General features: G+C 41.6%; 1 protein-coding gene across 11 annotated transcripts in view; it reads left to right on the top strand.

The window, feature by feature from the left end:
• Positions 1–10,454, top strand: part of STOX2 (storkhead box 2) — a 242,522-nt gene extending 232,068 nt beyond the window's left edge. For all 11 annotated transcript variants that reach the window (XM_039330840.1, XM_039330844.1, XM_039330853.1 and 8 more), the window contains one exon: positions 10,385–10,454. In XM_039330840.1, the coding sequence (XP_039186774.1) occupies positions 10,385–10,400 (16 nt within the window). In that variant the 3' untranslated portion in view covers positions 10,401–10,454. The remainder of the gene's footprint in view (positions 1–10,384) is intronic.
• The last annotated feature ends 5,161 nt before the right edge of the window (positions 10,455–15,615 follow it).

Below are 15,615 nucleotides of genomic sequence, written 5' to 3'. Positions count from 1 at the left end.
AGAGGCTGCTGGTAGGATCTCAGCCAAGGCCAAGGCTGTTTTGGGGGGGGAAATCTCCAAATTGGCTGAAAAACAGGCCAGCAGGAGACACCTGGCCTTGGAAAAAGAGTTTTCAAAGGCTCAAAAACAGGCCAGGGCCGAAATTGCTCAGACTGAGACTTTCTTTGATTTGCCTATCGGTCCCTCTTCTTCTGCCCAGGAAGTCTGGTCACCGGTAGAGCCTTCCACTTCCCCTGGTCAGCCCGGACCGATACCTGACGCACACACATTCCGGTCTCCGACCACCCCACGGACTCAGCAACTAGCCCCAGAAGCCACCTTCACACCCATGGTCGCGGGACTCAGAGTGGATGAATCGGCCCTTCCTCCCCTAGAGGATCGGCTCCAAGCCCTGGTTGCTCAAGCGGTGGAGAGGGCTCTCGCGGCCAGGTCTCCACTGGTACCCAGGGCGGATTCCTTGTTATCCATCCCACTCTCTCGCACAGCTCATCAGGGTTCTCACAATCCTCCCTCCCCCTCCCATTCCTTGTATAGTGGGGTTTCATTAACCCCGGAGCAGGTACTTGACGCCTCGTGATCGGAGGAGGAGGAATCAGCCCCGGATCCGCCCCTGTTTGGCGATCTTTTTAATCCATCTCTCTTTTTACCCCTACTTCGCAAGGCTAGCTCTGCAGCGCACATGGGACCTGACTGGTCTGCTCCAGCGACTACTGCACCAGACTCAGAGGCAGACCCCATATTCATCGAACCGGTAGTCACCCAACACCATGTTCCCTGTCTACCATTATACCTCAATGCAGTTAAGAAACAATGGGCTTCCCTGGGTACCTTTCCTCTTCCAGGTGGGAACAATAAAAAGCTGTTTAGCATGGCCTCAGATTTAGCAGAGGCACTGGATGTGCCCACGGTTGATGAGCCTCTGTCTCACCTTTTCTCCCCTACCACTATTTCAGGGAATATGTCTGAGGTCTTAAAAACTGAGGAACGCAGATCGGAACTGGTGTTTAGGAGAACACACCAGGCGGCGGCATGGTCTATCAGGGCCGCTACTTCAGCCTTGTTCTTCACTAGATCTGCTCTCATTTGGTTTTGTCAGCTCCAGGCCAGGATCCCCCCCGGACAATGTTCATACACATCAGGACCTGAGCAAGTTAGTGGCTGCAACGGAATACGCTTTCGATGTGACTCAACACACTGCAAGGTTTTCCTCCAGGTCAATGGCGTCCAATGTGACGGCCCGTCGCATGTTATGGCTAAAGTACTGGCAGGCAGACGCCAAGTCCAAATGGCGTTTGGCAGCAGCCCCTTATCAGGGTAGCAAGTTATTCGGGGATTCCTTAGCCCCATTCCTGACTGAAAATAAGGATAAAAGGAAGATCCTGGCCCACCTTACTAAAAGGTCCGATAGGCGGAATAATCCTTATAACCGTAGACAGTTCTTTCAATCTGCCCCTACTCCTTCGACTACACAACCTTCACGATCCTTCACTCCCAGACAGGACTGTCCGGTTGTAGACCGGCTTCCAGACCCAGGCAACAGTTTCAGTCCAAACGGCCCTTTCGAGGTGGGGGACGTCCCTTCCGCAGGAAGTGACTCCAGAGTGGATCCTCCCATAGGGGGCAGGCTGTCTCTATTTGTCACCATCACAGACGCCTGGGTCCTGGACACCATTCGACATGGTCTATCCCTGGAATTCACTTCCAGTCCACCAAGACGGTTCATTTCTTGCCCTCAATCAAAAAAATTCAGTAAGGAAAGGTCTCATGCAGGAGGCCATCCGTCACTTATTAGACATAAGGGCCATAGAACCGGTACCTCTGGTTCAACAGGGTCGTGGATTTTACTCCATCCTCTTCGTGGTTCCCAAGACCTTGGGAGGATAGAGGGCAATCTTAGACTTAAAAGGCCTGAACTTTCATCTGGTATACCGAAGGTTCAAAATGCAAACACTTCAGTCCATCTTAGGCAGCATCCAAAGGGGGGACTTCCTAACCTCCGTAGACCTCACAGAGGTGTATCTACACATTCCTATCATTCCCAGCCACCACCAGTTTCTCAGATTCAGTTACATGGGCCATCATTATCAATACAGGGCACTCCCGTTTGGCCTGTCGGCTCCAAGGGTATTTTCCAAGGTTCTGGCAGTCCTAGCCACATGCCTGAGGTTGGTGCCGATTCGGGTGCAATGTTACCTGGATGACATCTTAATCCAATCATCGTCCCCCCAGGCTGCTCAGTCAGACCTGCGACTGGCGATCGAAATCTTACAGAATCACGGCTTTTCGGTAAACTTCAAGAAAAGTTAGACAGTCCCATTGACCAGACTGCTTCACTTGGGAGCCATAATAGACACAATAGAATGCCGGGTTTATCTGTCCCAGGAACACAGGGACAGCATACGGGACCTGGCTCTCAAGGTCTGCAGGGACAGAACCCTCCGGTCTTCCCCGATTATTGGGAAAGATGATATCATGCATAGCGATCGTTCCCTGGGCCAGGTTACATTCAAGGACTCTTCAGTGGTTTCTGCTTCCCTACCAGAAGGATTCCTCCACAAATCCTGCGCTCGCTCAGATGATGGATCTCTCCCGTCATGGCCAGAGGGCCTCTTTTCAAGGAGTCTGGCCGGCTCACAATCACGACGGACGCCAGTCTGTTCAGTTGAGGGGCACACTGTCAGTCACAGTGGGCCCAGGGACGATGGTCTTGGTCAGACCTGAGGCACAATCTCCATTGGCTGGAGCTCAGGGCCATACATCTAGCTCTTCACCACTTCCGCCACAGGATTGCGAGGCAATACGTGTTAGTCCTCATGGACAACGTGGTGGCAGAGGCCCGTGTGAACCAGCAGGGGGGTACCCGATCCCGTGCCCTCCTGACCGAAGCCCAGCTGCTGGGCTCCTGGGTAGAGACCAACCTTAATCAGGGCAGACCACACCTTGGGGGAGGCAAACCAACGGGCAGACCTTCTGAGCAGGTCGACCATGGACCATTCGGAATGGCGTCTGCACCCAGATCTATTCAGAGAGATCTCCTACAGATTCGGCCTTCCCATCATAGACTTGTTCGCTTCCCCGGCAAACACACAACTGCCGAGATTCTTTTTGCACTTCCCGGCTCCGGGGGCGGAGAGGGCAGATGCCCTTCGGGTTCCATGGCTGGAGGGCCTCCTCTATGCCTTTCCCCCTCTTCCTCTTCTTCCGGCGGTCATCTGCAAGCTACTGCAGGAGAGGGCAGAGGTTCTCTTGATAGCCCCTTACTGGCTGCGGAAGCCTTGGTTCGCCGACCTCGTCAGTCTTTCCCAGTCGTGTCCTTGGAGACTTCCTCTGGACCGTGTCTCCCTAATCCAAGGGGATCTGATTCACCCGGACCCTCAAGGGCTCCAGTTAGCTGTCTGGCACTTGAGCACCAGCTCCTATCCCAGGAGTCCTGCTCGCCAGGGGTCATTTCCATAATCCAGGCATCTTGTAGACCGGCTACCAACCGCATCTACGATGCCACGTGGCAGAATTTTTGTTGGTAGTGTTCCACTACCACCTATCTTTATCAGATCTGACCATTTCAAATATTTTGGATTACTTACTCGAGGGTCTGAATAGGGGATTGGCACCTAATACATTGCGCAGCCAGGTGGCAGCCCTTTCTACATTAATTACTTGCAACACTGTTAGTTCTCTGGGCCAACACCCCTTAATCCGATCTTTCATCAAGGGTGCAACTAATACTAGGCCTCCTGTCATCCACAGATATCCCTCATGGGAATTGCCTCGGGTCCTGCAGGCTCTCACCAAAGCTCCTTTCGAACCCCTTAGTTCGTGCGACATGAGATTCTTATCTCTCAAGGTCTCCTTCTTGGTAGCCATCACTTCGGTCCAGCGAATTTCTGAGATGGCAGCACTCTCAGTCTTGGATGATTTATGTATTTTTCACCGGGACCGTGTTACCCTTCGCTTAGATCCCACCTTCGTCCCTAAGGTAACTCCCTATTTCACAGGGCTCAAGATATCGTTCTCCCAGATTTTTGTCCTAATCCTTCCCATGATCTGGAACGACAATGGCATTCCTTGAATGTTCACAGGGCTCTCCCTCATTATATCAAGCAGACAGCTGCTTTCCGCAGCTCTGAGGCACTCTTTGTCTCGTTCCACCCTTCCTCCAAGGGTCGAAAGGTTTCAGCCTGCACGATTGGCCGGTGGATAAGAGCTTGCATTGCAGGGGCGTATCAGTCCGATTCCTTGCTGGTTCCGCATCAGGTCATGGCTCACTCTACGCATAGTGCAGCCACATCTGCGGCTTGGGCCACTCAAGCTTCCATCGAGGAGGTGTGTAGGGCGGCCACGTGGTCTTCACCTTCGCCGTTCATACGGCATTACAAACTGGACAGGTACGCATTTGCAGAGGCCTCCTTTGGCAGGAGGGCTCTGCAACAGGTGGTGCCCCGTGACACTGTTCCAAACTTGCCCGCTTCTCTCCCTTAAGGACAGTGGGCTTTGGTATGTCCCATTGGTGGATTATCCATCTCCTGTGCTGGAGAAGGGGCATTGTCTTACCTGAACGCCTTTTCTCAGCATGGAGATGGATAATCCACTCCCACCCATTTAGGTCCTTAGGCCTAGGGTTAGTTTCTGTGAGTCAACACGTCATGATGTCAGTCAGTAGCTTTGCTCTCATTGAGACTGGGACAACTGGCCCAGGACAGACGTGGCAAGTTTGGCTGACTTGATCTGATTGGGCAGGAGGATTGAGTTAACCCATTGGTGAATTATCCATCTCCGTGTTGAGAAAAGGCGTTCAGGTAAGACAACGCCCCATTTCATCAGATATTGCCTTCAGAGTTTCAAATACAATTTCAAATACCGACTTTGTAGGACATTATGAGAATTATTTATTTTTAAAATAAAAACTGTGCACTTAAAACTAAATTTTGCAGCTATACCATATTCTACAAAGCTATTTTGCATATTTTCTTTTTTTTTTGTGGATTGTTGTTGTTGTTGTTAATTGCGAAGTCGTGTCCAACCCTTCGCGACCCCATGGACAATGTTCCTCCAGGTCTTCCTGTCCTCTATCATCTTCTGGAGTCCATTTAAGTTCACACCTACTGCTTCAGTGACTCCATCCAGCCATCTCATTCTCTGTCATCCCCTTCTTCTATTGCCCTCAATCTTTCCCAGGATTAGGCCCTTCTCCAGTGAGTCCTTCCTTCTCATTAGGTGGCCAAAGTATTTGAGTTTCAGCTTCAGGATCTGGCCTTCTAAAGAGCAGTCGGGGTTGATCTCTTCTGAGGAACTGACTGGTTGAACGCTCCTTGCAGGTCCCAAGGACTCGGCAGGAGTTTCTCCAGACCCATAGTTCTGAAGGCCCCCTCAATTCTTTGGCGCTCAGCCTCTTAGTGGTCCAACTCACAGCCATACATTGCAAACTGGGAAAACCATGGCCTGAACTATACACACTTTGGGCAGGGTGGATGTCTATGCCTTTTAGATGCTTCTAGATTGCCATAGCCTTCCTCTCCCCAAAGAGCAAGCATCTTTAATTCTTGGCGCATCCCATTGAGGTGATCTTGGAGCCCAGAAAAATAAAATCTGTACTACCTCATTCTGCCCCATCTATTGCCAGGAATTGAGAGGGCCGGATGCCCATGATTTGGTTTTATTTAATGTTGAGTTTCAAGCCAACTTTTGCACTCTCCTTCTTCACCACATCAAGAGGCTCTTTGTTCCTCTTCACTTTTTGCCATTAGAGTGGTATCATCTGCGGATATGTGCTCCTTACTTGTGTTTATGATTCTCCACATTATGCATCTCTACCTGGGAATTTGTGACACTTCAAAACCATGTGCAAATAGAAATATGCATGAAGAATTGGCCGGTTATAATTTTCTTCCTTTTTTTCCTGCAATATTTGGGCATTCTTAGAACGTACAGAATGGACCATTCAGTATATTCAGAAGCAGGAATAAGTTAGAACAAAAACAGACATAGATATATATTTGGTGGGCTATTATGAATCAGATTCTACTCTAGAAGTAAGCTAGAGTTACAGAGTATTAATACATGTCAAAACGATATCTCTCCAATTGTATATTCAGCTATTTGATCTTTGTAGATCTTTAGCTCAACAGCTTCATAGCAGTGGATGCTGAACAATAGGGACAAGTCAGACAGGAAGTTGCAATCAATATTCCCACTTCACTTGACATTAGATCTTCAAAAGCATGATTTTTTAGTATATCTTATAGAGTTAATCTACCATTTATAAACTTTTACTAGAAGCACAATTAATTTAAAGGAGAAATTTATCTTTCTCTGGATAACTAGAATATGGTATATAGAGTATCTATTTATAAAACAGGTTTAAAAAAACATAGAGGAGAATTCCATTGAAGTTCAGGATTGTCTCCTCTAGCAATAATGGGCCCAGAATCTGAGGTTAGAGAGCTAGAAAAAACAAGGTGAGAATAAGGATGAAAATATCCCAGAGTTACATTTTTCTACATATTTCTCAATCTCAAAGAAAAAAATAAATAAGATAACATTTATTGTCATTTTTTTACTGTGGCACAATGGCACATATCAAAAAAGGAAATTTAGTGCCCGCTCTCAAAGTAAACACGTGTTACGATATAAATACACGAAAATACATGAAACAGTTTATTGAAAAAACAATTACAGGTTCTCCCCATCCAAACCTCATAGACTCCAAGAACTGACTTAGATTTTACCCTAACCAACCAGGAAAGGCGACATATAAAACTACAGTAGGTATCATTCAACATATTTATGACACAAGCTATGTCACTGACGTCACCCAAACAATTTCATATAAAAGGAGTATGAGATACCCAAGCTTGAGGTACACCATACTACAAGGACTTAGTGTGGCCTTTCCTCTCCCACAGCACCAACATGAATTCATACAGAATTAAAATATTTATTACAACAGACCAAAATTGCTTTTGCAGTGTATTGGAATTCTTTCATATAGTTATACGCAAACATTCGTTTAGTGTTTCATATCGCAGTTATGATTACAGATATGATAACAAATTTTCTTCCCATCATATTTGATGGAAGAAAAACTGTCAGTGATGCAATTAGATTTTTTTATTAAAGATTTCTAAAACTTTTCAACATAATATTATAGCAATAATCTTAGCACTGCAGAAAACAATACCAAAGAGTATTGCATTGTTTAAACCAGGAGTCCCCTACCAGCCTTGGCCTGTTCGCAAACGGGCTGTAGCGAGTGGCAGGCTTGGCATGCACACAGCCCCATCGCACGAGCAGCGGGCCTTGGTGCTCGCAGCCCCACTCACACGAGCAGTGTCCCAAGGCTTCTTTTTGTGGGAATGGAGCTGCCACATGCATGCACGCCAGCCTGCTGTCCGCCACAGCTTGGTTACCTCCCCAGCCAAGCTGCCTCGCTCCGATGCTCCAAAAGTGGAACGGTGAGAGCAGAGGCCTGAGTGAATGAGCACATCCGACTAAGCTTCGTTGACTCACCAAGGTTGCGTGCGCAAGATACTTAGAATTCGCTTTGGAACATGGGGCAGCCTCGTTGAAGGAGCATGAGACGCAACCCCAAAAAGGAAATTCTCCACACCAAAAGCTTTGCAACAGATGAAAGTCTTCGGGGTGAGCGGATTTCACGTGCTTCGGGGCCTTCATCCATTTATAAAGCTTTTGGTGTGGAGAACCTGAAGGAGCCAAGACGCACCCCACAGGCTCTTTTCTGTCTTGTGTGAGGGATGTACACGTTTGCTATGTGTGGGCCACCACTCGCATGTCTCGGTTCCCCTCTCCCCCAGATGGGCACCAAGCCGCAAAGTTTGGGAACCTCTGGTCTAAACAAACATTAGCATAATTTTTATTAGGAATGAATCATAATTTTATTTCTGTTACCAACATTTCTACACGACAAGTAAAAGCACATGAGCATCATATATAAATGAGAAACATCTGATTCCTTTCAGTACTAAATTGGTACATCATTTTTACTTGAAATATCCCAGTTATGTTTCCTGGGTCTTATGTTGGCTCCTTGTAGTATTACCATTATTCCTGAAAATCAGGAGGTCTGGTAGCTGCATTCTGACTAAATTAAGGCATAGTTTTGCATGAGCTACAGCTACTAAACAGGTGACTTTTATCTGTTATTGCCTTTTTTCCACATGATGTTTCACAAATGGCCAATTCCTGAAGTGATACTGAGATAATAAGAGTTCATTCAAATGAGCTGACTAATCGTTACGCTCACAAAGTATCTGATTTGAGGTCTATTAAATAGTTAGAACTCTCATCTTTTATATGAGAAATATGGAAGCATTTTCATTCTGATTTTTCATGCGTATTAAGCCTAAGTAATTTTATATTCTTGCTATCAACCTGCATTAATATGTCATGATGCATGAAATCTTAGAAAAATACATACTAGCTCTTTAGTAGTCTTTAACGCAACAGGACAATTGATAGGGCTGAAATCTTCTTTTATAAAGCTAAACAATTAATATTGTCGTGAAATATAAGAGCAAAAAAAAGTAAACTTTACTCCAAAGTATGCAAGTAGCAAGCTTACTTTCCTATACTGTAATTTGATATATACGTATTGTGCATTAATATTAAGCCCAATTCTTCTTAGTGTGCCTGCATTACGGATGTTTGACGATAATGTTGGCGATCCTGTTTATCTAGCCAGCCGCACGAAAAAGTGCTGCTGGAATTTGGTCCAAACCAATCCTTAGATTTGAAAGCCAATATGTTATTCTTACTGACTGGACCTTGTTTGCCTTCATCTTTCCCTGGAGGATTTAAATGGAGTTATGACGATATTTTCTGGGTGTCGCATCACATGTCCAAAAATATTCTAATATTCATTTTTTAATTGTTTTGATTAAAATATAGAAGAATTAGAAGGAAGGTAAAGGAAGAGGAAGGTTACTGACTTTATGTAGTATAGTGAATCACAAATTTTATGATAATTCTGTTTTACCAGACTCAATCAGTAGTAGTGGACATTGCTCAATCATTCCTCTCGCAGAGATAAGTAGATGGGTAGCAGTACATGCTTTATTATTGACTTGTCCAAATCTAGTACTGTATTTATGGAAACTGTAGGTATTCCTTCTATTAAGCTCAGAACAAACAACAAGAACAAATAATGATTTTAAATCTGGCTGGAAAGGCAGACAAAATCACCAACGCCTGAAGAAAAACAACTTATAGAAAAGTTTCCAGTGTCTCTGTTTATTCAGGTCAATCTTTTATTGATCAGTGTTACAAGAATATTGGTTGGGTATACTACCGTAGTCAGGAATACTTAGAAATCCTAATTTTTTTACTATGACATTACAACTTCTATCAATGTCTTTGTCCAAACATGCCAATGTTTTCATTCCATATTATATTGGGCCTAGCAAACTACCAAGTATTACTTTGCTATACATGTAAAACTGGTTTGCCTTCCATTGCTGATTATGTTGGAGTTTGGTTAAATTCCTCTTAATATATCAATATATTAAGCATAATTCAAAACCTTGGACATGTTGGATAGATAAAAACTAGAGTTAACATTAGAAATTAACAATTATTTGAAGTCTATAGGGTTCTCTATGCTGCATAAAAACTTGTGATATAAAATCTAATCATCTATTTTGTTCAGTCATGCAGGGATGAACTTATTGAGGATAACTGTGTCCTTGGAGGACAATCCGAAAGCAAAAGATGCCACAGTTCACCTTGCAGTATTAGCACAATGATTCTCCATTGAATGACGAGTGATAAATTCAGCAACTCTAATATAGCCCAATTTTTTTAAAAAAACATTCAAAACTTCAGAGTGTTAGCAGTAATTCCAGCATCTTTAGCTCCATGTTTGTTTTAAAAAGTTACATATGTATAAATTATCATGTACATTAATTCCCAAAGCAATTTTACAAAGCGTATGAAATTCAGTATATTTAAAAGAAGAGCACACATACACACACATATCTATAATATATAACATACCTGTAATAGGAGTAAAATAAATAATTGTTTCTTTACTGTAGTTAGAATTTATTCTAATTCGCTTGTCTGATAAGCTTCATGTATCCGTCTAAAACTTGCCCCGCTTTGGGTAGTGCTTTCAGCAACATTCTTTAGAATCTTCTTTCATCTATGTTATAGATATGGGCGGGGGGGAAAAAAGGGATGGAATAAAGCATGGCTTTCCTTAAAAATAAGTATAAAATATGTGTTTTAGTCCTGGGTTGGAATTTACAGAATGCACAGAATAGCATTATATTTATAATTTTCAGACTCAAAAGGCTTTGTTTTTTTCCCCTTGTGGCCGGCTCATAGATATGTACATAGGTTACATTGAAATTATTTTTTCTCTTCTTAGTACCCGTGAGAGCTAGCTTCCATTACTTCAAGCATTGTGAAAGCAACAGACGCCAAAAAAAATCCAGCTCCAGTCCTGCACGTGGTGGTGTAGGTCCAGTGTTCAGCTTTCCGAGCAATGCTGGATCTCCCAAACAAGCGAAACTGAAAAACTGCAGAAACCGCTAATATGCTTGCCAAGCTGCTGTTACAAGTGTTCGATAGTGCTTTCTGCCTCACATCTCTGTCTCATCTAATACACAAAGTTTACGACACTGAGATTGATGTTAGTGTTTGGAGGAAAAAATAAACAAGCATTTTAACTGCATAGTTTTTGTGTCACTTATTAACTGTGATGACCTAGATAGGCTAGGGGCAACAAAGAAAATCTTATTCAAAGGCATTGCTTTCACATTTTGCGGCTCTGTAGACAACAGAATAGGGACAATATGTATACTTTGCTTCACTTATTGTAATCTGAGGCACATTAGAAAGTCTAGACATGTAAATGTAATCTGAATTTTCAATGTCATGCAGTTGCCAACTTCATTTAAAAATGCCACAGATATGTGATGCCCCCACCACTGATTAAAACTGTTTCCAATATGTGATTTTTTTCTCCTTATAAACTGAGCCTTTCATGAAAGTAAACAGCTAAGGGTCACCTTGAAGGCCAAACAATGCAAAACAAATTAGGGAAGACCTCAGCTCTACTGTGAATATTTATATATCTGTCATTTTCACTGTGAAGTCTTCATGACCATGATCTTGCAAGAGAAATATAGCAAAGTAAAATGATTAAAAGAGGTCATGTTTTAAAAATGGGAAGAGTCGGAGCAATGGAGAAAGTTACCTATTTTTAGTTTATTTGAGTCTTTTAAAGTAAAAAGTAGATATTTGCTAAATCTTATTCTTACGTTACTATGTGCAAGGAGGGGTAAACTTGTAATAGATGGTGAGTAAAGAAAATACTACTGCTGGGACACATCATTAAGTGATAGGAGAGGTAACAACCATAGCCAAATATTAAATAGAAATAAAGTTAAGGCAAAACACTTTAATGTGTGTACCCAGCTGTACCCCCCCAAATATTACTAATATGGAAAGGAATTTGAACAATTATTTAAAAAAAGCTCTTTGTAATACACATAATAGTGGCTCTGAAGAGTGATTCTTTCTATGAGGACATTGTATATTTCTATTTTCTGTAGATTTTAGAGGCCTAAATTATGCTATGAAAGGAGATACATTGTAGAAAAAGATTAGAGACTAATAAATTTCAGGGTTTTATGGAATTATATTGCTTTGTAAGTAACATTGTATGGAAATACTAAGTTAAGAAAACAAAATCAAGGAATTTGAAATAAACATAGCTAGAAGTGTTGCTGATAATGCATGAGAGCTCACTTTCCTGAAATGAGCAGTGAAAAAAGACTCATTGATGCATACAAAGCTTAATTAGATTTTCATCATCAAAAAGCTAGGTCATAAAATACATTTACCTCTCTTATAAAATCACAAATTTAATAGCAGAAGTTCTATATGCATGATTATTATAATGTATATGTCTGCAATGGCTAATCCAAAGTAAATTTAATTTGAAAAAAAAGTATACTCAAATTAATGGTTTTAGAGAGGTTACAGTTTCAGAAGTAAACTTGAAATAATATAAAGGGCAAAAATCTGCTCATATTTATGCAATCCCACATTGCAGAGAATTGTTTTTCAAACAAATCATAATTGTGGTGCAAGTCAAACTATGAAATTCAGTAAGATCATGAGTAGTGTAAATTAATTATGCACATTACATTTACACTATTTGTCTTTTGTTCTTCAGGTGATATAATCAGATATACCATTAAACGGCAGTGATCTATCAGGATACTGTGGACAATATAACTTTCAAGCTTCCTTGTGTTCTGTGTTGTATTTGAAGATGCACTGAAACTGGTTTTGAACAGCTTGCAGGTGCTCTTGAAAATAGCTTTATAAATCTTAGACTACTTGGTTTTTAATTTACATTTGATCAATTATTTCATTGTAAATCTAGGGGTTTAGGACTATTGAAAAACATAGAAGTACGTTTTGCATTTATGAACAAGCAGGAACTGCTTCTTCCCTTCAGGTTGGGAAGCATTTTACCATGCTTCCTGAGCATTTCATTTTGAGTTTCAACCATTCTACACTTAGAACAAGCAGTACAGGAATAGGACAGCTACTTTATTTTAATCATGGGTAAGTTCCGTTCCTGCAAGAGAAAGGTTAGAACCCACTGCATGTAATGAAGAATATCTAGCTGCTTGATTCCTTGGTCGCCACTCCTAAATTTGAAGCTATGCTGGTTGCAATAAACCCAGTAAGGCATTGCTGGACAGAACTACTGCGACAATATAACATTAGCAGAGTACTTTAATAACATGCAGATTCCGGATAGGTTTTGAGGAAGAAATGTTATCATAATCAGTATAATTGAATTTGAAACATGGTTGATATAGATAGTATGAGAGTATTAGTTCAACCAAGTAAGACATTGTGGAAACAGATGCTTAACTTATGGCCAAAATCCAAAACACAGTATAAAATGAGGCAGATATTACCACATATGGAAAATTACTATTTTCATCATGAAGAATTATTGAAAGGAACCTGTAGCAATTATGCAAAACTAAAATCATACCATTGTATATTTACAAGATTATCTAAGTTGACATTAAGGGTCCCAAAGAAGAGATTTAAAAGGTCCGACTATGTTGGCATGGTTATTGGCCAATTAGATGTTTATGACTTTTATTAGCATTAATGTAATTCTTGCAAAATGTAATATAAACAGAAGTTACAAAAAGGAAATGTTCTTATGTGCATTATTTTTTAAGGAAAGCCATATTGCGATTATTAAGATATATATACCCACAGGCGTGGAGCTGAGTGTTGACGTGACAAACTGTTATCCTGTGATAAATTCAATGATCTTGTATAATGGTTGAGTATCCTCCTTACCAATCAGCTGAAAGGTTTACAAAACCATAATGCGTTGAATTTCTAGTTGTGACTGTAAAAGGGTCAAACACAAATCTGTCGGCATTTTGCACACTGAATATGTATTATTATAATACAACATATTACTTTTATGGTAAAAAAAAGATTTTTTTACACATATAACTACCTCCATGAATTTGATGAAATGCAGCAACATTTTAAAAAAGGTAATGTTAAGAGCAGCATTTAAAACTTCATGAAGAAAAAAAGGCCATGATGTTCTCTCGTGTGTCAGTGCTTGTGTATGAAGTCATTTTTCATTGCCATGATTTCCTGTTACTGTGTTAAATTGGCTTTGACTTTAGTAGTACAAGTTTTTATAAAAAGTTGTAGAATCTTTTAGATAAACAAAGGGAGATTCAAAATTGTCCTTTGTATTTCCATTTCTGTTGAAATGTTGACCTGATAGAAAATCAAGTGTTGCTGGTAATTTAGAAGCCTGTTAATAGATACAGTATATGGAATATGACTGGCAGTTTAGGGCTTAACGGGAGACATGCCGGCTATTTTAACTGCCTCCATTGGAATGCTTTGGCTCCCCTTCTGCCCCATTTGTGGAGAGATAGCATGCCAGAACTTAACTTATATGCTTACAATTAATTGCCCATTGGTGTGATACATTTCTCAGTTTTTGATCTTAGACATCTTGGGGATTGAATGTTATAAGTTGAGTCCTTTTCACCATGATATAAGTAGTCTGATGTCTTGACATTATGACATCGGGAATGTAGCCACAAAATAAGATGAAGCCACTGGTTTTCATTTTAAGATAATAATCAGGTTGTTTGCTGTTGTTTTCTTTTTAATGAGGAGCAGTTAAGAAGTACATAAAAAAATCTAGAGAAAGGCGGAGGATCAAGAGGCATTTAAATGGCAGTTGCCTTACAACAACTATATTTCTGATGTGTTAGGCATACAGATTGGATTTTTCAGTTCAATGCAGAATTTTTAAGGAGATAATTGGAGGAACATATTTTCAGAATATTTTAAGCTGTTCAGATAGTACTGGCTTTATTATATTCATGGCCATGGACACAGTGTGCCTGAAACATATCGCAGTCATACAGCAAAGTTATCCAGATTCTGCATCTGCAATCTGAATGCCAATTTGCTCCTGTGCTCTTTTGTTAACCTGAAAGGAGAACTACAACTAGACCCTTCCTAATGACAACCCTGTGCGGATCCATCCTGGGTGAAGGGCAAGAAAAACCAAATGCACAGATATAGTATAGGGGTACCTTGCTCAATAGTAGTAACTGTGAGAGGGACCTCGGGCTCCTAGTGGACAATCACCTAAATATGAGCCAGCAGTGTGCTACAACTGCCAAAAAGGCCAACACAGTGCTAGGCTGCATTAACAAAGGGATAGAATCAAGATCACGTGAAGTGTTAATACCACTTTACAAAGCCTTGGTAAGGCTGGAATACTGCATCCAGTTTTGGTCACCGCGATGTAAAAAAGATGTTGAGACTCTAGAAAAAGTACAGAGAAGAGCAACAAAGATGATTAGGGGACTGGAGGCTAAAGCATATAAGGAAAGGCTGCTGGAATTGGGTATGTCTAGTTTAATGAAGAGAAGGACGAGGGGGGACATGATAGCAGTCTTCCAATATCTCAGGGGCTGCCACAAAGAAGAGGGTGTCAAGCTATTTTCCAGGCACCTGAAGGCCGGACAAGAAGCACGGGTGGAAACTAACCAAAGAGAGAAGCAACCTAGAACTAAGAAACTTCCTGACAGATAGAACAATTAACCAGTGGAACAACCTGCTTCCAGAAGCGGTAAATGCTCCAACACTGGAGGTTTTTAAGAAGAGATTGGACAGCCATTTGTCCGAAATGGTATAGGGCAGTGGTTCTCAACCTGTGGGTCAGGACCCCATTTGGGGTCGAATGACCATTTCACGGGGGTCACCAAACCATGCTGTCCGCCATTTTTTTCCGTTTTCCCTAGCTGTCCTACTCCCTCTTATTGGTGGCCACACCCACTTGGGGGTCACCACAACATGGGGAACTGTATTATGGGGTCACGGCATTAGAAAGGTTGAGAATTACTGGTATAGGGTTTCCTGCCTGAGCAGGGGTTGGATTAGATGACCTCCAAGGTCCCTTTCAACTTTATTATTATTATTATTATTATTATTATTATTATTATTATTATTATTATTATTATTATAATCTCCCTTCATAGAAATGCAGAAGATGCCAATTCCCAAAAT

This window comes from Crotalus tigris, unplaced genomic scaffold (assembly GCF_016545835.1).
Source record: "Crotalus tigris isolate CLP2741 ecotype Arizona unplaced genomic scaffold, ASM1654583v1 scf7180000024432.2438137, whole genome shotgun sequence".
Taxonomy (NCBI): domain Eukaryota; kingdom Metazoa; phylum Chordata; class Lepidosauria; order Squamata; family Viperidae; genus Crotalus; species Crotalus tigris.
This window is presented reverse-complemented; position numbering and strand designations above follow the sequence as displayed.